Source organism: Diaporthe citri (assembly GCF_014595645.1).
Source record: "Diaporthe citri strain NFHF-8-4 chromosome Unknown scaffold_7, whole genome shotgun sequence".
In the NCBI taxonomy this organism is placed as follows: Eukaryota; Fungi; Ascomycota; class Sordariomycetes; order Diaporthales; family Diaporthaceae; genus Diaporthe; species Diaporthe citri.
Genome location: NW_025064852.1, coordinates 2,426,854 through 2,451,512, shown reverse-complemented (window position 1 = coordinate 2,451,512; position 24,659 = coordinate 2,426,854). Strand labels below are relative to the sequence as shown.

The 24,659-nt window shown below is 43.4% G+C and overlaps 7 protein-coding genes across 7 annotated transcripts; 4 read left to right on the top strand and 3 right to left on the bottom strand.

Annotated features, from left to right (window-relative positions):
• Positions 1-7,846: 7,846 nt before the first annotated feature.
• INS49_013873 (uncharacterized protein) lies at positions 7,847-9,804 on the top strand (the record flags this gene model as incomplete). The annotated part of the gene is made up of 3 exons (XM_043174566.1): positions 7,847-7,910; positions 8,524-8,651; positions 8,722-9,804. 3 exons carry the CDS (start codon positions 7,847-7,849, stop codon positions 9,802-9,804), a joined length of 1,275 nt encoding a protein of 424 aa, XP_043021511.1.
• A 911-nt stretch (positions 9,805-10,715) lies between these two features.
• INS49_013872 (uncharacterized protein) lies at positions 10,716-11,588 on the bottom strand (the record flags this gene model as incomplete). Its single annotated transcript, XM_043174565.1, has 1 exon — positions 10,716-11,588. One exon carries the CDS (start codon positions 11,586-11,588, stop codon positions 10,716-10,718), a length of 873 nt encoding a protein of 290 aa, XP_043021510.1.
• Positions 11,589-12,565: 977 nt separating this feature from the next.
• Positions 12,566-13,033, top strand: INS49_013871 (uncharacterized protein; the record flags this gene model as incomplete). Its single annotated transcript, XM_043174564.1, has 1 exon — positions 12,566-13,033. One exon carries the CDS (start codon positions 12,566-12,568, stop codon positions 13,031-13,033), a length of 468 nt encoding a protein of 155 aa, XP_043021509.1.
• A 461-nt stretch (positions 13,034-13,494) lies between these two features.
• Positions 13,495-14,237, bottom strand: INS49_013870 (uncharacterized protein; the record flags this gene model as incomplete). Its single annotated transcript, XM_043174563.1, has 2 exons — positions 13,495-13,882; positions 14,008-14,237. The coding sequence occupies 2 exons, from the start codon at positions 14,235-14,237 to the stop codon at positions 13,495-13,497; spliced, it is 618 nt and encodes a 205-aa protein (XP_043021508.1).
• A 1,036-nt stretch (positions 14,238-15,273) lies between these two features.
• INS49_013869 (uncharacterized protein) lies at positions 15,274-17,359 on the bottom strand (the record flags this gene model as incomplete). The annotated part of the gene is made up of 5 exons (XM_043174562.1): positions 15,274-15,758; positions 15,849-16,252; positions 16,325-16,583; positions 16,691-16,850; positions 16,922-17,359. 5 exons carry the CDS (start codon positions 17,357-17,359, stop codon positions 15,274-15,276), a joined length of 1,746 nt encoding a protein of 581 aa, XP_043021507.1.
• Positions 17,360-20,063: 2,704 nt separating this feature from the next.
• Positions 20,064-21,866, top strand: INS49_013868 (uncharacterized protein; the record flags this gene model as incomplete). Its single annotated transcript, XM_043174561.1, has 1 exon — positions 20,064-21,866. The coding sequence occupies one exon, from the start codon at positions 20,064-20,066 to the stop codon at positions 21,864-21,866; it is 1,803 nt and encodes a 600-aa protein (XP_043021506.1).
• A 1,460-nt stretch (positions 21,867-23,326) lies between these two features.
• INS49_013867 (uncharacterized protein) lies at positions 23,327-24,637 on the top strand (the record flags this gene model as incomplete). The annotated part of the gene is made up of 3 exons (XM_043174560.1): positions 23,327-23,551; positions 23,613-24,224; positions 24,365-24,637. The coding sequence occupies 3 exons, from the start codon at positions 23,327-23,329 to the stop codon at positions 24,635-24,637; spliced, it is 1,110 nt and encodes a 369-aa protein (XP_043021505.1).
• Between the last annotated feature and the right edge of the window lie 22 nt (positions 24,638-24,659).

The window sequence follows — 24,659 nt, the reverse complement described above, 5'->3', positions numbered from 1 at the left end:
TTGCATAAATTTATATATAAATAAAGCTTTTTTTTTAAAAAGCTTTTTAAGTTATACTTACTTTTTAATAATATATATATTTATATAATTAATATACTTATTAATATATTTATATATATAATTTATAATATTTAAAGTTATAATTAATAAATATAAATATAGGTATTTATTCTTTATATAATATATTAAAGATATTATAATCTTAGCTTAGCTAAGAAATAAAGATTATATATTTTTAATTAAGCGCAAACTCCTTACCTTAATTAAATAAAGAGTTTACGCTTAAAATAAATAATTAATTTAAAATTTTATAATTAATATTTATAAGTATAAGCATTTATTTATTATATTAAACCTTAAATAAGCTATTAAATTATATATAAGTAATTATTACTTAAAACCTTTATTAATATATATATAATTTAAAAATAATAGTTTAATATAATAATTTTAACTTCTTAAATAAAGTTTAAAACTATATTAATAAAAAGCATAATTAATTTATAAATCTTATAATTATAATATACTTTAAAGTATTTAGCTAAAAAGGTAAATATATTTAATAAATAAACTTTAATTTAAAATAGCAATTTATTATATAAATAATTTAAAAATATCTTTTCCCATAATAAAAAAGTTTTAATAAGGCATTTAAGTAACTTTTTTTATATTATATATATTAGCTATTTACTTATAATAGCAAAAACTTAAATCCATTACTACTTAATATTAAATGCATTAAAATAAGGTTCTTTAAAACCCCCTTCCTTTAAGTTAATGCTATATATAAAAATAAAGGCAAGATTTTTAATATTTATAATATATATAATAAGCTTTTTAAAAAGCGTTTATATTTAAATAAAAACTTTTATAAAATATATATTATCTTAATATATAATAATTATAAAATTATTAGCTATATTTAATATATTAAGTATAATTAATAAGAATTTTAAAATATTTATAAGATTTAAAAGTAAATAAAAGCTTTTTTTATTAGCTTTTATATTAAGTTAAATTATATTAAGCTTCTTTTTTATAATTATTATAATATTAAAAACTTAAAAATAAAGTTCTTTATTATTATTTTATATAATATATTATTACTTATATAAATTAAATTTATTAATAAAAAAAACATTAAATATTATAAGGTTATATTATTATTTTATTATAGTTTTAATACTTAGCTTATTACCTTTATAATTAATGTTTTAATTTAACGTAAGTTATTAATAATTAAAGCTAGCGAAGCTAATATTTAATAGTTTTATAATATAATAAAGTAAATTTTTAATAAGGTGCTTAATAATATTTTAAATAATATTTATTAATTAATTTTTAATTATAAAGGCTAAATAAGTAAATATAAAGATAAGAAAGTAATTAATATTAAGTTTTAAAGTTAATATTATTATATAATAAGCATTAAAATGCTGCTTATCTTTAATAAAGCTACTTAATATAATAATTATAATTTAATTTATAATATTATTATATAGCTTTTAGCCTTCTTTTAAAGTAAGAAGTTATATAATTATAAACCTAAGATGCTTAATATAGCATGGATTTTAATTAAGGAAGTAACCCTTAATATAAAAATTTATAATAATATTCTTAAAGCTAAGCTTATTAAATATATTATTATTAAATATAGCTTTAAGCTTATTAATTAAGCTAATAAATATATTAATAATTCTTATATTATAAATATTAAATATAATAAAAACTTTATTTATAATATTTAATTAATATTTTCCTAGCTTACTTAATGTAAACTATAAATATTAATTATATATAAAACTATTAAAAAGTCCTTTGGTATTTATTTAAAGGGGATATATATATTTAGAGATCTTAAGGATAATATTCTTTAATTTAAATAAAAGCTATATATTAATAGGGCTATAAGGCAATAATTAAGGCAATAAGGCTTTAATTTTCCTAACTTAATAATAAGAAAATAAGATATACTAGCTAATAAGCTAAATTAATGAAATGAAATATTCTTAAAGCTAAAAAAAGGTGCTATCCAAGCAAGGGTTCCTCTTATTAATAAGGAAAATATTAATAGCGAAAACTTCTTAGCTATTTTAAGTAATAATAACTATTTATATTATATAAAGGTTAATAATATATAAAATATTAATTTAAATAACTTAATATAAAATAATTAATAGCTATATAATATACTTATAAATTTTAATATTTACCTTTATTTTATAATAATAAATATCTTTTATAATAAGGAATTTATTAATTTTAATAATAATTAAGAGAAGTTGCTTTATCTTAGCAAACTTCCTATTAAAATTAAATAAAAAGTTTATTAAGATAAAGCAACTTTCCTTAACCATTATTAAATGCCTTTAAATATCTTTATCATTACATTATAAAGCAATAAAAGCAATAAGCACTTACTCGCAAAGCATTTTCCTCCTTATAAAAATAAGAATAAAAAAAAGAAGGATAATAAGAATAAAAAGGAAGATTATAAGCTTTAAGTCTTATCTTAGCTTTGTAAATACTTAATAAATAAACTTAACCTTTCTTAGAAAAAAATAAAAAAAAGGATAATAAGAATAAGAAGGAGGATTATTAAAAAAAGAAGAATTATTAAAAGTATTATATTAAAAGTATAAATTAGTAGATATAAAGTATAAGAGAGAAGATTATAAAAGAGAGAACCATAAAAAAAAGGATTTAAATACGCATATTTAAGATATTAACGCCCCTTATTGCTATTTTAAAATACTTTAAAAAGGAAAAGAACTGCAAAGAAGAGAAAATAAATATATATATATAAAAAAAAGATATATAAAAGTATTAAAAATAATTATTTAAATTAAAAGTTAAACTTAAAACCCCTTATATTTAAACTTTATTATATATATATCCTTATAAATATATAATAAATTAAAGGTTAAATTATATAAGATATATTATTATTATATTATTTAAGCATTTATTATAAAAGGGAAAGAGTAATTTATTTATATAAAAGGAGCTATCTTAAGCAACTTAGCTACCTATTAAGACTTATAAACTCGCTATTTAAATTCCAAAATTAATAAACTCCCTACTTAATTTAAATAAAAGTTTATAAATTTTAATAAGCTAAAGCATTAATTTATAAGATTTGCTCTTTAGCAACCTTTAATAATCTTTATATATAAGAGCAAGGTAAATATATTATAAAATTATAAGCATTAATAAACTCCTTACTTAAGTTAAGTAAGGAATTTATTAACCCTTATATACCTAAATATAAATTCCTATTATTAACTTCCTATAATAGCCTTAAGTAATCTTTATATACTTAGCAAGCTAAATATTATAATAATTATATTTACTTAAATAAGCGCTATATTTTACTTAAGTAGATTAATTAATATCCTTAATTATAAAGAGTAAATATAAAAAAAATAAGAAATAAAACGCTAATTATAAATATTATTTATATATTTATATAGCAATATAGCCCCTTAAGTTCCTTTTTATATGCTTTATATAGCGTTAAGTTAAAATAGTTTACCCTTTTTATCTTATATTTATTAATAAAGCTTGCTTTTATAAGCCTCTTTTTATTTTATAATTCCTTATAAATAGCAATAAATTAACGTAATAATTAATTTATTAAGCTTTGCCATCCTTTTAAGACTTAAAGAATAATCCTTTAGCCATTCTTAGCTTTAAAGTATTAAGGTGTCTTTAACTTTATTAATATTTATAGCCTTTATATTTAAATTAATAAATAGCTTTTAATTATTAATTAAAATAAATGCTTAAGCTAAATTTAAAAAAAGATGCAATAAATGCAAGTCTTTATTAAATATAGCACTAAAGCCTATATTATAATTATTTTCCTTTTTTTTCTCTTCTTTATTTCTCTTAATATTATATACTTAATGCTTATAAATAAAAGGCTAAGTAAGTTAAATAAATTAAGGTATTAATATATTAATAGCTAATTGCAATATAATTTAATAGTCTTTAGCTTAATTATTATATGTATAATTTAAATAAGTACTTCTTAGAATTAAAGGTATAGGATTAATATTAAGAGTCTTTATGCAACCTTATTATAAATTATGTTGCTAATAATACTTATTATAAGCAAGGCTAAATAAGTTAATAACTTAGCAAAGAATTGTAATTAGGTTTTTATTAATAAAAAATATATTAAAGGCAGAGTTTAATATAAAGGCTATATTATTTATATAGCAATAATTGTTATTAATAAGCTTATTAATTATTAATAAATTTAATAATTTTTTAATAAGTTAATTATTTAACCTTATTATTAGGTAGTGCATAGCTATTATAGGAATGTTTACCTTAATATAATTTTATATAAGTATTAGGAGAAATTATTAAAGATGCTTAATTAAGAGAATAAAATTAATATTATATATATCTTTAGGCTAATTAATAATTCCCTATTTATTAAATACTTATTTAATATATATTAATGTAATCATAGGGATAAAATATACTTAAGCCGCTATTACTTGCATTACCACCTTTTCCGCTGTCTTTTCTATTAATTACTTTAAAATTATAAGATATTGCTATATAAATAGTTAATTTAATAGTTAAATAAATGCATATTATTAAAGGATTTATAATAAATTAATTATTATTATTGCTATTATTATTGCTAATATTGTTATTACTGTTATTATTGCTAAGGAAGGAATAATAAATATTAAGAGTAGGGGCAATATATTTTAAGCTATAAATATAAGGCTATGTAGGCTTCTTATTAAAATATAATAAGGAGTTTGCTAATCTTAATTAAGTTAATATAATTAAAATTATGCTTATTATTATTTTATTTATAAACTTATATTTAATTACTTTATAGCTTTAATATTTTTTAATACCTTCTTAATTAAATGCTTATTATATTTAATTATAATAAAAGTATTTACCCTTTTTTAAATTATTAAGATAAAGTTTTTTAATAAGCTAAGTAAAATATTACCCTTATAATTAAGGAATTTTTATGCTTATAAAATAGGAACCTTTTTTAAAAGCTACTTAAAATTGCTTATTTAAAGAATAACTTTTTTAAATTAATCTTTTCTTACTTAAGTCTTTTAATAAAGATAATTAATGGCTTATTATATTATATTTTTTATAAATATCTTGCTATTAATTAGGCCTTAATAGCTTGCCTTTAATATTAAATCTTAAGCTTTAATAAAGCATTATAAAGATAGGATTTTAAAAGCTATATATTAAATAGAATTAATATATAGCTTTATATTCTTGTTAATTTAGCTAAAATTAATTATTAAAAGCTTAAATATTAAGCTATAATCTTTATAAGCCTAGCTATTATAATAAATTAATGTATTTATAAGCTGCTTATACTTTAATATAGGATTATTTAGCTTTTAAAGGAAACTTATAATATATTCTTAAAAGCAAGGGGAGTTTAAAAATACCTTATACTTAGGATTTAATATATTTTGCATTTTTATCTTTAATTAAAATTATTTTATTAATTTTAAATCTTAAAGGTTTTAAAACTTAATATTAAGAGCTTAGCTACTTATTATCTTAATTATAAGATTAATAATAATATTAAAAGCATGGCTTATTTAAAACTTAATACTTATAATACTTTATATATTATTTTTATTGCTATCTTTGTTAATAATATTATTTATTGCTAATATTATTTTATAAAAATAATTAGGTTAAGTAAGTTAATATACTTATTTATATTAAAAAATGTTAAATAATTAAGTTTGCTAAGTTTAATATATTTATTTCTTCTTTATACCTAAGTAGTTAAATTAATAAATAAAAATAAATATAATAAATTACCCTTAAGATTATTACTTTTTTATCTTATATTCGTTATATTATTAAGAGTTAAATATATTAAGTTGCTATAATAAATTAAATTATATAATAATAATAATATTATTAATATTTAAATTAATATTAAAAAATATAATTAAAATCATTACTTAATATTTAAAGTTTAGCTTTTTAAACTTTATAAATATATAATCTTAATTTAACTTATAAATATTTGCATTAAAGCATTTTAAAAAGTTTAATGCTTATTAAGTATTAAAGCTATAATACTTTTAAAGATATTTAATAAGTAATTTATAAGCTTATAATAGTTTATTTTTATTATTAATATATATTAAACTCTTTATAATAGCAATTAAGTTAAGGGGATTTACGTTATTTAATAAAAAGTATAAATATTAAAAGTTTTTTATATATTTATAAATAAAAGGCTAAATAATTATTAAAAGCTTAAAATAATTAATTAATATTTAAATTATCTTTATATTATTAATATTTAAGCTTATATGCTTAAAAATATAATTTTAATTTATATAATTAAAAATAGCTATATAAATAAATAATAATATTTAGCAAAGCATTAACTTTTTAACTTAATAAATAAAAAAAAAGTTAATTTAAAAGCTTTTTCTTTATATAATAATTATATATACTTTATTAATAATAATTATGCTTATTTAGCTATTAAATGTTAAATTATAAAAAAGCTTTTTAAAATAATAATTTTATCTTTACTTTAAACTTATAATAATATATATAAAATTACCCTTTTTAATTTATTTTTAAATTTAAAAGTTTTATAATTATATTAATATTGCATTATTTAGCAAACTTTCCATTTAAATTTAATAAAAAGGCTACCTTAGCTAGCATTATATTATTAAACTTACTTATATATATAAATTAGCATTAATTTAAATAAAATATATATTTTATATATTATTTATAATATCTTTAACTTATTTTTTTTTAAGCTTTATTAAAAATATAAAGTAAATAATAATTTTTTTTTAAAGTATAATAAATATATATTATAAAGTATTTTTTTTATATTTAATAATTATAATAAGCATAATATTTTAACCCTTAAATAAAGCTATAATAGCTTTTATTTATTTTTTATAAGCTAAAAAGTATTTAATTATATTCTTAATTATATTTATAATATTAATAAGTAAAATCTTTATTAATAATTATTTATAATTTAATAAATTAATCTTTAAATAAATACTTATATTTATAAATAATTATAATTTATAAAAATAAATTAATAATTTTTTAAGTTTTATAACTTAATTTTATATTTTTTATTAAATTTTTATACTTTTAAATATTATTATTAATAATTAAAATATAAGTAATTAATAATATATAAAGCGTTTTTTAATTTTATTTTTTAATTAAATATATTTAATTTAATAAATTTTATCTTAAAAAAAATAATAATTATATTAATAAAATCTTTATTTAAAATAAAAACTTAAATAATAATTTTTAAAGGTATAAATAAAGAGCATTATAATAATATTATAAAGTATTTTTAAAGTATTTTTTATATTCTTATATAAAAATAATATTTAAGTTTAACTTTTTTTATATTTTAATTTTAAATATTCTTTATATATATTTAAATTTAGCTTAATAATTATATTAGCTATAATTTTATTATAAGGCATAAATTCCTTACTTAAAATAAATAGGGAGTTTATATTAAGCTATGCATATCCTTAGCTTAGCATTATATACTGCAATAATTAATTCTTTAACGCAGCCTCCCCACCCAATATAAATAGGGAGGCTGCGCCTTTATATCACGGCCAGGCCGTAGGCCTGGCCACGCGTATAAAAGGATACCTAAACTTTTAAGATAAACCTTGAGATCTGCTCTTGGTACCGCACATCCACTCCTCGCATCCACCCAAACCCCCCCTGCGACGGCGCACGAGCATATTTCCCGTTTGGGTCCTGTCATATCTCGGGGAAGGCACCAGAGTGGGTAATCAATCCAAATATGCTGCTGCTGCAGTGCACAATTAATCTAACGAGACGAAAAGAACAGCTAGATCTGGATACAAGTTAGCATTTTCTTCTTCCTATTCCTCGCCTCTCACTTGCCCGACACCCAATCCTGCCCGGCCACAGCTCTGCATAGCTCGAGCACAACTGCTACTGCTGCTGCTGTGACGATTGCTGCTGCTCATCAACCACCGGGCGCACTTCGTCTCGCCTCCTCTTCTTGTTATTAATATTGTTTTGTTGTTGTCATTATCATTATTACCTAGTATTATTAGATCTACCTGGGTGGCACACCACGCTACCGCATACAGTAGACACTAGTCGATCGATTGCCTTCTACGCTACCTTCCTTCCCTTCTCCTCATCACCTCTTCTTACTTGGAGCACTTGTCATCGGCCCCACCCCGCAGTGAGACAAGAGAAGCAGAGACACCACGCACGTACAACGCACAGAGAGAGAGCTTGCTCTTCGGACCTTCTCTGCCTGCCTCATCGTGACCCAAGCTTCATCAGTTTCAACCAGTTCCAATCGCATCTCCTGCCCGACATCCACCACCGCCCACGGCTATCAATTGTCTGCCCCGTTTCAACGCGACACCATCGCTCTTCGTCCGACCATCCCTCGAACCGCCCTTTTCTCGATACCCACCGATCGCTCACTTCCTCCTCAAGCTTGGAACACTCTTCGGCCCGGCGTCGAAACAAACGATTTTACTTTGCAGCCACCAGACCAACAACCAATCTCCTCCTTGGTCACATCATCTTTTATCACTACTCCTCCTGCGCACATCCTCCTGCCGGTCGAATGCCATCTCGCTTTGGTGCATGAACCCGATCCTGTCCCCTCAACACCACAAAACCCCCACATAGCCAACATCCCCCGACATCGACGGCAATCTGGCGGCAAACGAGCTCTTCTCCATCTCGCGCAAGCACTCCATCCTGGTCCCGACGACCCCCTCCTCCTCGTCGCATAACCAGCCCTTCTACCTCTCGCACCGCTCCACCCTCACCCCGCCCGCCCCTAACGCCGCCGCCGCCGCCTCGCCCAACCTCACGCCCTCGCCCCTGCGCAAGATGCCCTCCTCAGCAAGCTCCGCGAATCGCCCGCGGGCGGCCTCGCAGAACACGACGCACGGCCACCAGCAGGCCGCCCAGAACCAGCCCCCGATCCCCATCTCCATAACCATCTGCGGCGACGGCGGCTGCGGCAAGAGCTCCATCACCCTGCGCCTGGTGCGGTCGCAGTGGACGTCCGAGTACGACCCCACCATCGAGGACAGCTACAGCATCACCCGCCGCATCGACGGCGCCATATACCACCTGCACCTGACCGACACCGCCGGCCAGGAGGAGTACCGCGGCATGTGGGCCACCTCCAACCTGGGCGCCGACGCCTTCCTCATGGTCTACGACATCACCGTCAAGGACTCGCTCGACTCGCTGGGCTACTTCAACGACCTGATCGACATGGAGGCCGAGACCCGCATGGACAACGCCCAGCGCGCCCGCAAGGCAGGCGTCAGCCCCGCCGCCGAGTACGGCAGCAGCTCGTCCGCCAAGACCGTGCCGCCCGTCAAGATCGTCGCCGGAAACAAGTGCGACCTGCAGGAGAGCAGGCAGGTCAGCGCCGCCACGGGGCTGGACTGGGCCCGCCGCCGCGGCTGCGGCTTCATGGAGACCAGCGCCCGCCTCGAGGTCAATATCGAGGAGACATTCGCCCTCATCGTCCGGAGGGTCGTCGAGGCACGCCGTCTGGCTGAGATGGGCGTCTCCGGCGCCGGGGGAGGCTCCTCCGGCCCGGGGCAGCTGGACAGGCGGGGCGCCACCAAGCCTCTGAGCCCGCTGCCGAGGAGCGACAGGACAAATGAGAAGCCCCATGACGGCGCCACGGCCAACGGGGACGAGAGGAGGGCAGGCGGTGGGTTCTGGAGGAAGCTAAGGTGTTGGTGAGAGAGTTTGAACAGAGAGCGGAGGATAAAGGGCGAGGAGGAAAAGGAGAGCGTTTGTGACAGAGACAGATGGTGGGAGGGGAAGATGACCGATCTGCGTCCGTGGCTTATTTACCGTTGGCGATGATGCGTACGATGCGGCAAAAAGTGTGGGTGTTTTTAATTTGGTTGAGCCCGGCTGGGCTGGTTCTCAAATGGGTTGTTTTCGCGCTGGGCGTGGGTCTGTTTTCCCTGACACGGCCAAAGTCCACTCGATCTCGTTCTGATCGATTCGTCTTACCTCCCCATTGTTTCTCCCCCGTTTCCTTTGTCTGTATACGTGTTTATGCACTGTTTGCTCTGGAGGGTTGTTTCTTCCCATATCCCCCTGATTCCCTTGAAGCCATTATATCCCCCGGTTTTGTGGCCAGGCGTTTTGGAGGACCAGGCGTAGCAAAGGTTGTTAGCTGAGCTGAGTGCAGGGCGGATCTCAGCTCCTTGGGATTCTTGGATTTACTGTTGCATGCTGTCTTCCTGCCTTTTGAGGCTCTGCTTGAGGGCGAAGTGTTGGCCAATTGAATGAGCCTGTGATGAGCGCACTCTTGTCAATAGATTTTCGGCTCGGGCTGTCTTCATGCGGATTCTATCACATCACGACCAGTATTGACCACCCTGGTGCTAAACTGCTTCTTGAGACCATTGCATCTATCCACTCACGTCTTGACTGACATGCCGGAAAAGGGAAAGAGCCCTTTCTATCCATTACCTCTCGCCCCATATCGCCCTCTCACCAGCTTGGCTGGCTTGCCGTAAATAACCCCGAGACGCCATGGCAAGATACCGTATACCACGTTTAACTCCATCCTATTTCCGAATACGCCGTCTCCCAGGCGCACGCAGACGGTGCACACTCTCTATTCCCCCGTCCCTCACTTACTTCTGACTCGAGTGCTCGTCGGCCCAGTCCCTCCAGCCCTTGAACTCGTCGTAGACGACCTGCTCCTTGTCGCCGCGGTACCTGACGACCTTCATGGCACCCGCGTCGGCGACCTCCCTCCAGCGGTCACGCCTGCCCTCCCAGCCGGCCTTGCGCATGAGGCTGACGAGGGTCTGCTCCTTGGTCCAGCCCTGCTCGGTGGCGACGTCGGGCAGGTAGGTCGCGCCGTGGCGGCGGCCGTCCCACTGGAACGAGATGCGGATGCCGTGGGTGCCCAGCTCCCAGTCGAGGACGTCGTCGGCGTCCTCGAAGTCGGTCAGCAGCGTCACGGCGACCTGCAGCGAGGGCAGCTCGCGCGCCGACACCCGGCTGAAGCGGCTGTCGTGCAGCGCCGCGATCACCGCGTACGACGACAGGCCCTCGGCCAGCGGCTGCGCCTCGAAGGTCCCAATGCAGCCCCGCAGGTGGTACTCGCCGCCGCCCGCCGCCTTGTTCCACGTCACGAAGAGGGGGTACTCGGCGTTAGGATCTGTCACGGGCTCTGACGCGCCGCCCGCCACGGACGTGGCCGAGGTGTTTGCCGAAAGGGAGGTCGAGCTCGAGCTGCCGGAGGCGGACTCGGGGGACTGTAGGGAGGATGACGAGGAGCTGGAGGAGCTGGAGCTCCCTACCAGGCGGCGGAGGGCGGGGAGCTTCTTGGCGGGCTTGCTGGGCTTGGCGGCCCCGGCGGTGGTGTCGTCGGAGGAGTCGAGGAAGGCGGAGTACTCGGCGAAGGAGCTCTGGACGTCGTCTAGGTCCAGGCCTTTGCGGCCCTCGAGCTTGGCGGCGAGAGTCTCGAAGCAGAAGAGGCAGTGCTCGACAGAGGCCATGGTTGGTTTGGTGGGGTTCTTTCTTTGGTGGTTTGTCTTTTGGTTCAAAGAAAGACGGAGATCGAGTGATGGACTGAAGTCGAGGAGGATGGCCAGGAGCAGAAGGCGGAGAGAGAGAGAAGAGCTGGACGAGGCCGCGGAGAGGCGGGGAGGGTGGAGAGCGGCGTCGAGCTGCTTGTGAGAGGCAGGGGAGAGGTTGGAGGGGCGGGGGAAGAGGAGTTGTAACGGTGCCTGACCAAGGTGCTGTTGTGGTCCAAGTGGTCAGTACAACTAATAGCTAGTGACGGAGCGAGGAGTGGGTGGGAGGGCTGGTGGTGAGACCATAGACGGGCTGCGTTAGGTTCAGCTGGAAGAGGAGGGGTTACGGCGTAGTCCACCCAGACAGCCAAGGTAGTAGTGGCCGAGCCGCGGGGTGCCCACTGCTCGCCTGTCCGCCTGTCCGCCTGGTCGGCGGTTCAGCTAGCGGCTGCCCATGACGGATCACAACGCCAGTGACCCAGCCTGGCCGGCCTAGCGCCAAGAGGTGCGTCAGCATCCCTGCAAGGACCCGGGAGGCTCCACCCCCGCCTGGAAACTGGGGGCTACCTAGGTAGCTTGGTCTCGTCCCGGCTCAGGAACGGAACCCCTGGACGAGCCGAAGCCAGTCGAAGCCACAGCAAAGCCACACATTTAAGCCACCTGCAGCAGAGACGAAGTGCTGGCGCTGGCTGCTCAACAAAGTCACTCCGGGACCGGTTTATGTCGTGAGATTGGGTCAGGAAGGTGGTCTATTGGCGTATTGTTGGTCCATTAGTTTCCCTTGAGGTTTGTATCTGACTGTGCAACCTTGATCCGTCTCACATACTTTGGTTCGTCGCAAGCCTTGCCAGCGTTATTCAGACACTTGCCTCATCTCTCGGACTGCGCAACCCGCCTCCCTCACTCACCCACCAGCGCTCTCATATCCGCCTTGAACATATCTCAACCACACAACGAACATGGCAGACTCAACGCCCTCCAACGCACCAGTCTCGGTGCTCAGCCATGTTGACCAAGTATGGGCCACAAAGATCACAACCTCCCAGCCATACAACATCCTCATCCCAACGATCAAGCCCGTCTCCGCCACCTCAGACGGCCGCGTCATTGGCCACCTGGTCCTCGAGGACAAGCACGTCAACTCGCTCGGTGGCATCCACGGCACCACCTCTGCCGCAATAGTCGACTTCACCGCCGGCATGTCCATCATCGCAAAAAGTGGCGGCCAGAAGACGGGTGTGTCGACCGACATCCACATCTCCTATGTCGCCAGTGCCAAGGTCGGCGATACGGTCGAGGTCGAGTGCTGGCTCAACAAGCTCGGCAGGAACCTGGCCTACACGAGCATGGAGATCAGGAAGGTCGTCAAGGCAGGGGAGGAGAAGAAGGTCTTGGTCACCGGCAGCCATACCAAGTACGTCGCCTGAGATGAGTCAGCCACGGCGATGAACAGGTCCGAAGCCAGTCGAGGATCATCTGTACAATGCAGTTGCTCCTTCTGACCAAATTGCAAGCAAATTGTAAGCAGAAATCCACGTGTCCCCTGTCCTCCTCAAATGCACACACATGTAACTCGGTCACTCGATCCAGTCGAACTGCGTCTTGTCATCCATCCATGTCACGTCTTTGAACGAGTCCAGAAATATTGACAGCGTCACAGTTGAATTATTAAGCGGCTGCCATTATCAATTACCAGAACCAAATGCCCTTACCCTTCCCTTTTCCCAAGATGAAACCCCAGTCCAACAGTTTTCCAGACCCAAACGCCAAAACGCCATACCCTCAATCCAATTCCCTCATGACTAGAGCATGAGCCTAAGCCCCATAGGCAGCGCCGAGCTTGTCGTTGAAGTGGGTATCGATGAACGGCACCACCTCGTCCCCGAAATCAGCAGTGGCCAGGGCCTCCTGGCTCGCGGTCGGCAGGCTGTCCCACGCGACCAGCGGCACGTCCACCACGCGGAGGGCTCTCCTGCTGGCCCTCGAGCGTGTCGTAGTACAGCTTGTGCACGTTGGGCCACTTGGACTCGTAGTAGATGAGCGGGGAGGCCCCGTCGAGCGCCGGCGTCGCGCTCTGGTCGTAGGACGACTTCTGCGAGATGGACGTCCCCAGCAGCGCCGCCTGGTCGCTGTCGTCCGACAGCCAAACGATGGCGTTGTTCCAGTTGTGCCGGTGCCCGAGGTGGGCCGAGGCTTCTGTCTTTGGCATATACCAGGAATACATGATGGCGAACCTGTCCCTGAAGGTCGCTGCCCGTGCGTAGACCTGGCCCTGGCTGGTTGCGCACGCCTTCCGAATCGCCCGTTGGCTTCAGGCCATCACTGTGACGCATGTTAGATAAAATTGTATTCCTCGGATAGCCTTGCGCTCGTCCGTTGATTGTATGGGAAGACAGCTTACCCAATGTTGCCCATCGAGTCGACCGCCGGGAACGGGACGCAGCCGTCCGCGATCCTGAGGTGTGGTGCGTATTTGGTGATCAGCTTGCCGACTGCACTGTCCGGAACAGCCTCCGGGAACGAGGCCACGGCATTGTGGTCGATGATTTGGCGGCTTGAGAGCTTGGCCGGTGCGGCGAAGGCGGAGCCGGCCAAGAGGGCCAGGCTGAAAAGAGCGGTGCGGAGAGACATGGTGATGGACTTTAAGTATTATTTATACTTGTGGGTGAGATATGAAGCTTTCTGGTCGAAATGAGTGACAGATTTGTTCGTAAAGAGAGTGATGCCGGTGAGGCTGAATGAGGGACGGTGAAGTTGGATTAGATGATGGTGATGAGAAGCGAGTGAATCCGTTATCCAACGCCTTTGCCACCGCTCACATTTATAAACTACAAAGACAACATTCTGTGCCCGTCAAGATCTTGACGTCTCCCCAAATTCTCCCTATACCGGTGGTAAACGAAATGATGTTTCTCAAGATAGATGCCCCCTAGCCACAGACCCTCCCGCCGTCCACAACACACGGTCGCCTTGTCAGTCGTCTCCAAAATAAAGTGGAACTACGGTAAGGCTGTGGTGGCCTATTAATAGGTCACAGTCGGACTGCGGACCGAAAACAGAACCTCCGGCCCGCGGCCTTCTCCTCTTCCACGAGTCGTTGCTCTTTGGTAAGTGGATGAAGAATCAACCGACAGGTTTTTGGTCTTGAAACTCTTCTCCTCTTTCGACTGTCGATGCTGATGTAGAAAATCCTGTCTACGAAATAAATTATTGTCTTAGTATCATGCAAGCCAAGACTTATTTTTGAAACATATTTGGCAGAGTACGACGGCCAGGCTGCTCAAGACTCACGGTGTTCAAGAATGCCCGCTGTGGGTATGCACTTGTATGGCGTAATTACTCAGGGTGCATGGCGGAGTTTGAACAATCGGCCCAGCAAGTTTTACAACTGAAGTTGAGAAGCCTGAAGTCTAATTAATCTCTTTCCAGGTTTGCAGACATGCGATTAGTCACCAGTATCTTGACGTGAGAGATGCAATGGGCCCACGTCGTCTATTCTCCTCCAGAATCTCCAATTTGTGCCGAACTACCTACAACCGCAATGCCTTCTATTCAGCAAGGTTGAAGAAAAGTTCTACAGTGATCTTCTCGCGCATTTTATTGCCGTGCATCCCCACGTCCGACCCGTGGTTGAGGCAGTCATATCTGGCCCACCAAAAGGCCATGCCTATTCAGGTGCCTTCGGAACTCTAGAAGAACCATTGCAGTGTCCGTTCAGCCTCTCCCCCTCGTCCCCCGACGCAGCCACAGCCGTGGCAGGCCTGTGCCCGAGCGAGGGCTTCCGGTAGGCGCGCGGGTCCTTCATCCAGGCCTCCACCTCGCGGACGGCGGCGCGCGGCTCGGCGCGGAAGTCCTTGAAGTACTGCTGCAGCAGGGCCGGGCTGAACTCGCCGCCCCGGATCCGGTCCGCGAACTCGGCCGCCAGCGGCGGGATGTCGGCGTCGACCCACTCCTCCATCTCAGGGTGACGCGCCACGGCCTCGCGCGACATGTGCTGGCCCCAGCGGGCGCCAGTGTAGGCGTTGGCGAACATCTCACCCGCCTGCTGCTTGGTGGCGTTCGTAAAGGTCACGATGCGGTCGGCGCGCCCCGTGCGGATCAGCGCCTCGTCGAGGTTCTCGATGTGGTTGGTTGTCATGATCAGGATGCGTCCTGTGTCACACCCGGTGAGGGTGGTATCCTGTCAGAAAATGAAGTTCCCCGTCATTGTTGTTCGAGTGGGAATATCGCATGCCGACTTACCTTCTGAGGCCGCGACCCCGTCAATGGCGTTGAGGAGACCGCTCAGTGTGACAGTGTTGCCGCGCTTGTTGCCCGCACGCTTGCCCCTGCGGCCTGGCGGCAATGGCAGCGGTGGCGTATCGTCATCATCTGAAGGTGGCAATGGCGGAAGGGAGGTGCTCTGCTCGTCGGTGCCCTTCGACTCCGCCAGCTTCCTTGACAGGGGCTGAGTCGCGTCGACGTCCTCCAGGAGGACGATGCAATGGCGGGGGACGCTGGAAAAGAGCGCTTCTATATCGGTGTCGCTGAGCCCCGGGGCCGACAGGTTGATCATGTGGACGGGAAGACCAAAGTTGCTGGCAAGGGCGAAGGCCAGGGATGATTTACCGGTGCCAGGAGGGCCACTGAATAGATAACCCAGGCGGCTTCCCGTGTGTAAGAATGGCTGTCCAATTTTGTGGAAACCGCCACTGTGGAAAAGAGCAGCGGGTACTTACAGAGGCAGTCCTTTCTCCTTGTGCCACAGAACCCCTGAGCGAGAGAGAAAGTTGGCGATATCGTCGACCACTGTGTCTTTCTGCTGCTGGTTCAGAATGACGGTGCTCAGTGGCCGCCTGTGGCGTGACTGAGACCTCGACCAGTAAGGCATGTTGCCGAAGGGACCCATTTGTTGCCCGGGACTCCATATGAGTGTTTTGTCGCAATTTTCAGCAGCGTCCTCTTTCAGAATTTGCAGGAGCAAGTCCTTTAAAGGCTCTTTGGATCCGGTCAGTAAAGAATAGCACATCTCATTCCCTTCCTCCGTCGGTATGTTTTGGAAACATGTAGTACGACTTTTACGAATAAAAGAGTAGAGGACTTACGTGTGCTTCGATTCCAGCTGAAGCAGTAAATGTCCAGCCAGTTGTCCGGCGCCTGCTTTCCGTGATACTCGAGCCTTTTGTCCTTGCGTTCGAACATCCAGATGTATGCACCTTTGTGCCAGAAGCGGACCTGGCCAATCTCGGGGCGGAAAGTGGGTGGCTAATAAGGGGATCAGCTTGTTGATTTTAGATGTCCGCGCATAAGCCAGCCTCGCAATTGAAATGACGTACTATCTCATTCACCATCCGTTCGATGTCAATGGAGTCCTCTGTATCCGAGACTTCCACCGTGTCGTCAATTCGGTCCATAATTTTGACCCTCGTGGCGGACTGGAATCTGGGGTTCTTGGTGACCCAGCTCAGCACCTGATCGTGAAGAGTACTGTGCTCGGAGAGAGAGCACTTGGTGTAGAAATTGCTCATCACGAGGCGCCAGGCGCTATTCCAGGCCAGGTGGAGGAGGTGGGCAGCCACGACTGAACCCAGAACGCCCAGCATGGAGAGACCGGTCCTTGTCCCTAACAGCGCGTGAAGCAGCTTCTCCGAGTCTAGTCCGTCGATGAGCCTTTCGACCGCCGGGAAGTAAGCGACGATTCTCCGCCAGTTCATCATTAGGACTGGCCCAATCGCCACCGAAGATAAGCCCCTTAGGGACGAGGAGACGTCCATGGCTGCCGTTCCGTGAGATAAGATAAACTTGGTCTTATTCTGAACTGGGCGTTCAGCTGGGCTGAAGAAAATGGCACCGCGTGGTGAAAGGCTGGGGTAATTACAGAGGCGAATGGAGAAGCCTTGAAATCCTCAAATCTTTAGATCGATTTGATCCGACAGAAAAGAAAAAGAAAGGAAAAGATGCGAGTTTCTCCAGGCTGTTGGTGGCTGTGCTTACATGGTCATGGTGTATACATAATGTAAACTTGGTTAGGCAGACACAAGGCAACACTGACGGCCTTCTCCTGCGGTTTCGCCTTGCGTGCATATGCCGTGTGACTTAGCTGGTGCAACTAGGCGCCGCAGGCCCCCAAACAACATCCCATGCGCTACCTGTTGGCATTCTCCACAGTCCTAAGTGGTCGAGTTGAGTTGCACTAGACTTATTCAGGCGGCTGGCAGACTTGTTCGCATTTGGCAGGTTTGCTCATACATAGTAAGCCGCACGAATGCTGCCCCAGGTGCTGGTTGTGTAGGTGCGGAAACATTCTCCACACCTGATGTCTATCCTCGGTGAGAAGCCTTGTGGACATCCATTCTGTCAAACTTTGTCGTTCGATGACACAGGAACAAGGGATGTTTCGGCTTCAAGAATATCAACAACTTTGAAGTACTCTGATCGACCGACATTGGTATTGTCATCTGTTTTGCCGTATGCACAGGCTACCTGTATATTTTGTTCAGTCTTAAAGGTCAATACAAGTACATGTGAACCCAACTTTCTGGTCTTGGTTCTGCCCTGGCTTGAATGGCACAGTATGGGGATGCCTATCTCATCATTTTGCGACCCTCAATGTACCTGGTGTCCTATCGGCCTCATCGTTGTTCTTCACTACAGGCTGAGGGAGTTGCCAGCCTCACGGTCTCGCCCTGCAAATGCAGTCTACCACTCGTGTGTGACCTTATGCCTTTGGAGTTTTTAAATAGCCGGCCAGTGTAATACAACCAGGCCAAATATAAGGTTCGGTTGCCCTTCCGACCTTTGACGGCTGGCATCCGTCTCATCTGTGTAATGCAATTTATGCTTGTACGAGTCACACGTATGACCGTCGAGAACACAATGGAACAAACAAGTCTTCACTGGTAGCTATTTACTAACGACGACACGTTCGTTCCAAAACCTATTTTTGTGGTTCACTGGCTATCCCATGTCATCGTCATCACCTTGTTCTTTGTACGAGCTGATCTCATATCGCAGTATCTAGGAATCTTGGTCATTGCTTTTTACAGTTACATTTATATTATGCGCTGATGTTCTGAAATGAACGAGATCAGCCAGTGAAAGTTACTGGTAGGAGACCGAGTTTTGAAGTGCATTGAAATCTCTTTTGTATTCTCACGCCACTCGCCACATCAGGACAAAATCAGCACTAATTTTTGAGTTCAGTGCTATGAATTTGCAGCGATGAATGACTTGAAGCATTGATTCTCGCCCACGTGGACATATATGCAAGTCTATCATCTTAGCGTCAAGCACATGATCATAGTTGCACCTGCCTACACCTACCTCATATCGATCATCGTGTATGACGGAGACGACATTGTGCATGTGTAGTAGTTGTATCCGCACTTGCGTCACTATTCCATATTGCACTTTGCTTGGCCGCCGATGGGCCTAGGTAATGCTCTGGATTGGTCAGATATAGTGCCCGATCGACCATTGTTCAGCGCAAAATAGCGAAACGAAGGTTACCTGACCATGAGGCTTTCAGTTGAGCAAGACCCTCTTAATTCGTTTCGCAGGCTGCTGTCTCGCGGTCTGGTTAGTTTGGAGGTTGTCTCCGTAGACGGCAACTTAGACTCATTCAGCTTTGGCCCAACTAAGCCTAGCCGGGCAGGAAAGATGTCCACATGCTCCAGGCTAGGCTCGCTTGGGCAGTAGCCTGGAAAAAAGGGGGGATGAACCGCTGACAGAGATGACGTCTTGGCCTCGACTCAGCTCCGAAACGCTCTGGACCCCTAAAGTTATTACAACGGCGGCTCGTTCACCGACCCGTCACGGAAGCGAGCCGAGAGACGGGATCGCCCAACGGGCAGCACCGAACCTGGACCACAGTCATGGGTCAGCGCTAGGAGAATAGGGGGGGCTGTGGCCCGGCTCTCGAAATGAAGGCCGCCATCGATTGGCTCGCGCACGATGTCGAGACGCAGGCGAGCAGAGCACGATCTGCAGCCTGCAGCGTGCAGCCGTGCCCGAAACCCTCGCAAGGGCCAGATTATCAGATGGCCCAGAATCCAGGACGGTGCTACCGTAGCATCCAACAAAGACAGCCAGGCCAGGGCGCTGGCATTCCGTCTGAGGTCTGACTGTGTCTGTGGGCTTGTGGGCTGAAGGCTCCAAGGCTGTGCAGGTGGTCGCAGGTGCTGGCGTCTCCTGCAGGTGGTCAGCCGCCAGGCTGCAAAGAATATGGTGTTCACTCCATTTCCCCAGACAGCAGCCTCCTTGTGACCAGCTACCTGAGTTGGCCTACGTCGCGCCCTCGACAGTACAGCTGCCGTACAAAGGAGCGCTGTTCGTGCAACTCGAGCATCCGGCTCGATGATTTCCCTCGTCTTGTTCTGCGGGCTTTTATTTCTCTTGTCTGCTCTCTTCACCTGTGTTTTTCGTTTTGACGGCTTCAAGTCCTGGCTCGACCCAGCTTCTCCTTCGCCAGCTTCGAGCATGGAGCCCACCGACGGCCCCATGCTCCGCCGCCTGTTCAAGTCGCCTGCCCTCCGCCGCGATGGCACCTCAGCTTCTGCCTCGTCCACGGCCTCGTCCAGCACGGTCGACTTCTACGGCAGCCAGGTCGATAACCAGACTGTCATCAACTACAGCTACACGGACAGGCCCTCGAGGCTGTTGCTGTGGGACATCTACTATTTCTTCTACTACATTTGGGCCCTCCCATACATCATTCTGCCTTGGAAGCCCTTCGACTCAGGGGATTTGTCCGAGCTCGCGCCCACCTGGGGGAACCTGTGGTGTGTCTTCATCCACGTCGTCCTGGCCATCCTCCAGCTGGTCATGATAATCTGCCTCCCGCCCGTGGCTCTCATCCTTCCGCTGTGGACGACATTGGCGATCGTGGCAGTCTTCGTGGGCGTGAACAAGGGTCTTTGCACTCTTATCAACTCAAAGGAAGTCTTGTTCTACTCAGACCCCGAGTATGCGGCGCCCGATCAAAAGAAGTTTGCCCACGAGCAGTGGATATTCCTGAACGGGGTAGCCTGTGGCGAGCACTGGCTGAAGAGCTGCCTGAACCGGCTGGCCTTGACCTTCGGCAGGCCTATCATTGGGGTTCATAACAGGACCGATGGAGTCATTTTTGATGTCATCGAGTGCCTGATCCAGCGGAACCTTGGCTACGCCACCAACGACGTGCGGGTGTGCTACCGTATCATCAAGGAGAAACTGTACAACCCGCAGTACTCCAAGATCGTCTTCGTACTGCACTCCCAAGGAGGCATCGAAGGCGGCCTGGTCCTCGACTGGCTGCTGCAGGAGCTGCCCCAGAACCTGCTCGGCAAGCTCGAAGTGTATACCTTTGGCAACGCTGCGAACCACTTCAACAACCCATACCGAACCGTGGCGTCCCAATCCAAGGCGGAAGAGAATCCCCTGGAGGCATCACTAGACGTTGTGGCACGCGATGGCGAAAACGCAGGACCGTCCTCGGATAAGTCTGGTGTCGAGAAGGCGAATGGAGGAACCGTGGACCCCGGCCAATCTCCACGCAACCGCATCCGCCGGCCGCCTACCCCGAGGTCATCCCCACCGCCGCCTATCAGGACAAGCACAGGCGGCCTGGCCCCGAACGGAAGCGCCCACCCGGCCGCTCCCCACGGACTGGCCAAGCAGGAGACGTCGCACTCGAGCCCGGCGACGCAGTCCGAGCGGGCGATCGGGCACATCGAGCACTACGCGCATACGACCGACTTCGTGGCGCTGTGGGGGGTGCTGCACTTCGCGACGTCGGCGACGGCGGACCGGTCGATGCCGCGCTTCATCGGGCGGCTGTTCTCGCGCACCGACGGCCGCGGGGGCCACCAGTTTGTCCAGCACTACCTGGACGGGATGTTCCCTCTTGCGAAGGACGCCGTCACAGGGAAGCTGATCGGATGCCGAGAGGTGGGAAACGAGTTCATGGAGAGCGAGATCGTCGTCGGGAAGTCGGGCGACGCCGGCGCCAACGAGAGGGAGGCGTTCGCGAGCAGTTACCTCGGGTGCTCGGACGACGATTCGGACGGGGAGGATGAGAAGAGGAAGAAGTCTGGGGCGGCGGCCGTGGCGGCTGGGGAGGTCTTGATGCACAATGGCGAGAGCCCCATCGCTCTGAGGAAGAGGCTGGGCCTGCCTACCGAGAAGGTGAAGGTGAAGGAGCTGAGTCGGCTGTGGAAATATCGGAATGGGAGGAGTCCGGTCGAGAAGCCGCCCCTGTTGGGAACCGGCATGAATGGGTTTGTGAGGAACGCGACGCTGTGAAAGGGGGGCAGTCATCACCATTGCATACAAAAGGCGTCTTTTGAAGCGGTTACTCTAAACATCACGTGTTATATACAAGGCAATCTGAACAAATCATATCCTCATACATATTAAGACAACTTATCTCAGAAATTCTAATGTCACTCCTCGTGGACAACTTCAGCCGCAACACCGGTTCTCACCCACCCGACTCTACGGCAAAAGAGAGAATGCAGCATGTCTGCTTAACTGCTCACCCAGAACCTACTTTGTATTAGCCTTGCCAAAAGACGCACTGCACCTCCTAGAATTCCTTGCATTGACTTCTACATCATATGTAATGGCACTAAAACACTTGACAGTCGCCGCACAACCGGCTCTTGCCTATCCACCGTCTGCCTAGCAGCATCTGCTTATAGACCAGCTACTTCAGTCCCGCTCATGGACACCACCAAAGCAGTGCATATAATTGTGGCAATGGTTTCCAAAATTCAATCATTTCTGCCGTCCAGTGCAAAGGAATTGCCCAAGCGCTGCTGCAATTCAAATCAAATCAAGTCCGTGGTGAAAGAGGCTCACCACAGCCTCTTCTTTCACACTTCACCCGGGCCTTGATGGACATGTGGCAGGGAACGAAGCAGCCCACATTTCTTTATTTTCGGAATGGCACTGGGTAACACGAAGATCCCGGGTTGAACGATCTTCCAGGTTACAAACTAGGATAGTGTAGGTGGCGTCTGCGGTTCTTTCAATTATCAAGAAACACATTAGAGGCGAAAGAGATGCCAGAAAACATTGTGGGATGGTGAATTTCGAGACGATTGCTCCTTATCGACACGGCCAAGCCGTCCGCTGATGTGCAGTACTTTTCAACCGGATCTGCTGAGGTGCTCAGAATCCGTCGATCGTACTTGAAAAGCCCCAGTGCTGAGAGGCGTGGTATTCCAAGCAAACTTATTGGCAAAGACTTCCTGCAGGAGCAATGTCTAAGGCGCATACAAGACATATCAACGCCACCTCCCACTAAGGTGATACCAACACTTCTCGCCTAGCACCATGTTAGTAGTCGGCTGAAATGCCGAGGATCTGCGTCCCGCATACAGTGAACGATGTCACCCGCACATGCTGGACTACTTGTGTTGGCGACACGACAAGAACCCAGTGGCTTGTCAACCAGTGAAAGGATGCGCAGTTGGGCGTTTGGTTCTAAATGCGCCTGCGCCTCCCGCCCCCAATCCTGCATGATCTGCCTGGACGTCAGCTGGTGTCCCTCTCAACGGCATTGGCGACCACTTTTCAGCATGAGTAAGCAGCTTGGGTAAGGCTCTGCGTTCTTCTCCTTGGCCATCTATATCTTATTGAAGCCCGGGTACCCGTTGGAGTGCTGTTCATTAGACTCACACCGTGGAAAGGGCAAACAGGTTCCTGGTCAAGATATTTCTACAACTTCCTGTCACAATCCTCGGGGACCCTGATTCAAGATGGACTTCAACTCGACAAGCATCCCGCCAGAAGTTCTCGCTGTGCTGCCCCCCGAGTTGCAAGCTCAGGTGCCACTGTACGACCAAACGGCACAACCCAAGATTCGTGCAACTCTGGCAGTCTGTACAATCATTGCCTATGTGGCACTGGGGCTGCGGCTCTACGCCAGACGCATCACGAAGCAGGCCTTTGGATTAGATGACCTTTTCGCAGGCTTGGCAGTGGTATGGAGATCTGAAAATTCCTAGAACCTGAGTTTTCTTCCGGCTGATATGTCTGCGACAGATCTTCACCACTATTGGCGTCGGCTTGGTGGCCCATGTCACAGATCTGGGCATGGGCCGGCATACAATCGTCGCAGTCGTCGAGCACATAGAAAACTTTGATGCCTTGAACAAGATGATAATCGCCTCGAGCGCCATGTATGCCCCGGTCATCTTCTGCATCAAGGCCTCCGCCATCTTCCTGTACCGCCGCATCTTCCCAAGCAGACGCCTCCACCTTGTGTGCAGCATCATCCTGGCCTTCACCGCCCTCTACGCCCTCACTGCCGTTTTTGTGCTCACGATCCCCTGCCTGCCGCCGGTCCAGCCGACGGTCGAGGCGCCTGTGGCCCAGCTCAAGTGCTCAGACCGTTATCTCATCAGCATCTTGCTGTTCTTTCTCATCACAAATGTTGTTTTGGACGCCATCATCCTATGTCTCCCGCTGCCGCTCATCTGGCGCCTGCAGACGAACCTGCGGAGGAAGTTGCAGCTTACTCTCGTCTTCTGTCTCGGTTCATTCATCTTTGTCATCTCCATCCTTCGCGTCGTTGCCGTGAACAAGCTGAACCCCATTGACGACACTTGGGACTCGACGGACGTGATGCTTTGGTCAATTGCCGAGTCGGCTGTTGTAAGTAACATGGTAACCAATTAAAGTGTCTCTTTTGTTGCTTCTAGACACGGGCGCTAATGTGGGACTTTTTTTCTTTTCTTTTTAAAAAGGGTATCCTTACAGTCTCCCTCCCCGTTATGCAACCAGTTCTGCGCCAGGCCATCTACCGGAAAGACGGAAGCTCCCGCATAAAGTCGACTCCGAAGATCAGCAACCCAAATCAAAACAAAACTAGCGATGGCAGCGGACCTATTTCTCTCCTGACGTTTGGGCGGAGTGGGATGAAAGGCCCGAGTGGCCGCAAGCCACGGGGGCTGGACAATACCACCACGGCGGCGGCCACTGTTGTGAACACCAACTTTGATGGCAGTGTGACGAGATTGGTTTCTGAAGACCGGGGTAGTCACAGCACAGAACATGTGAAGCCCTAGGGGGGCGTCCGCAGAAAGGTAC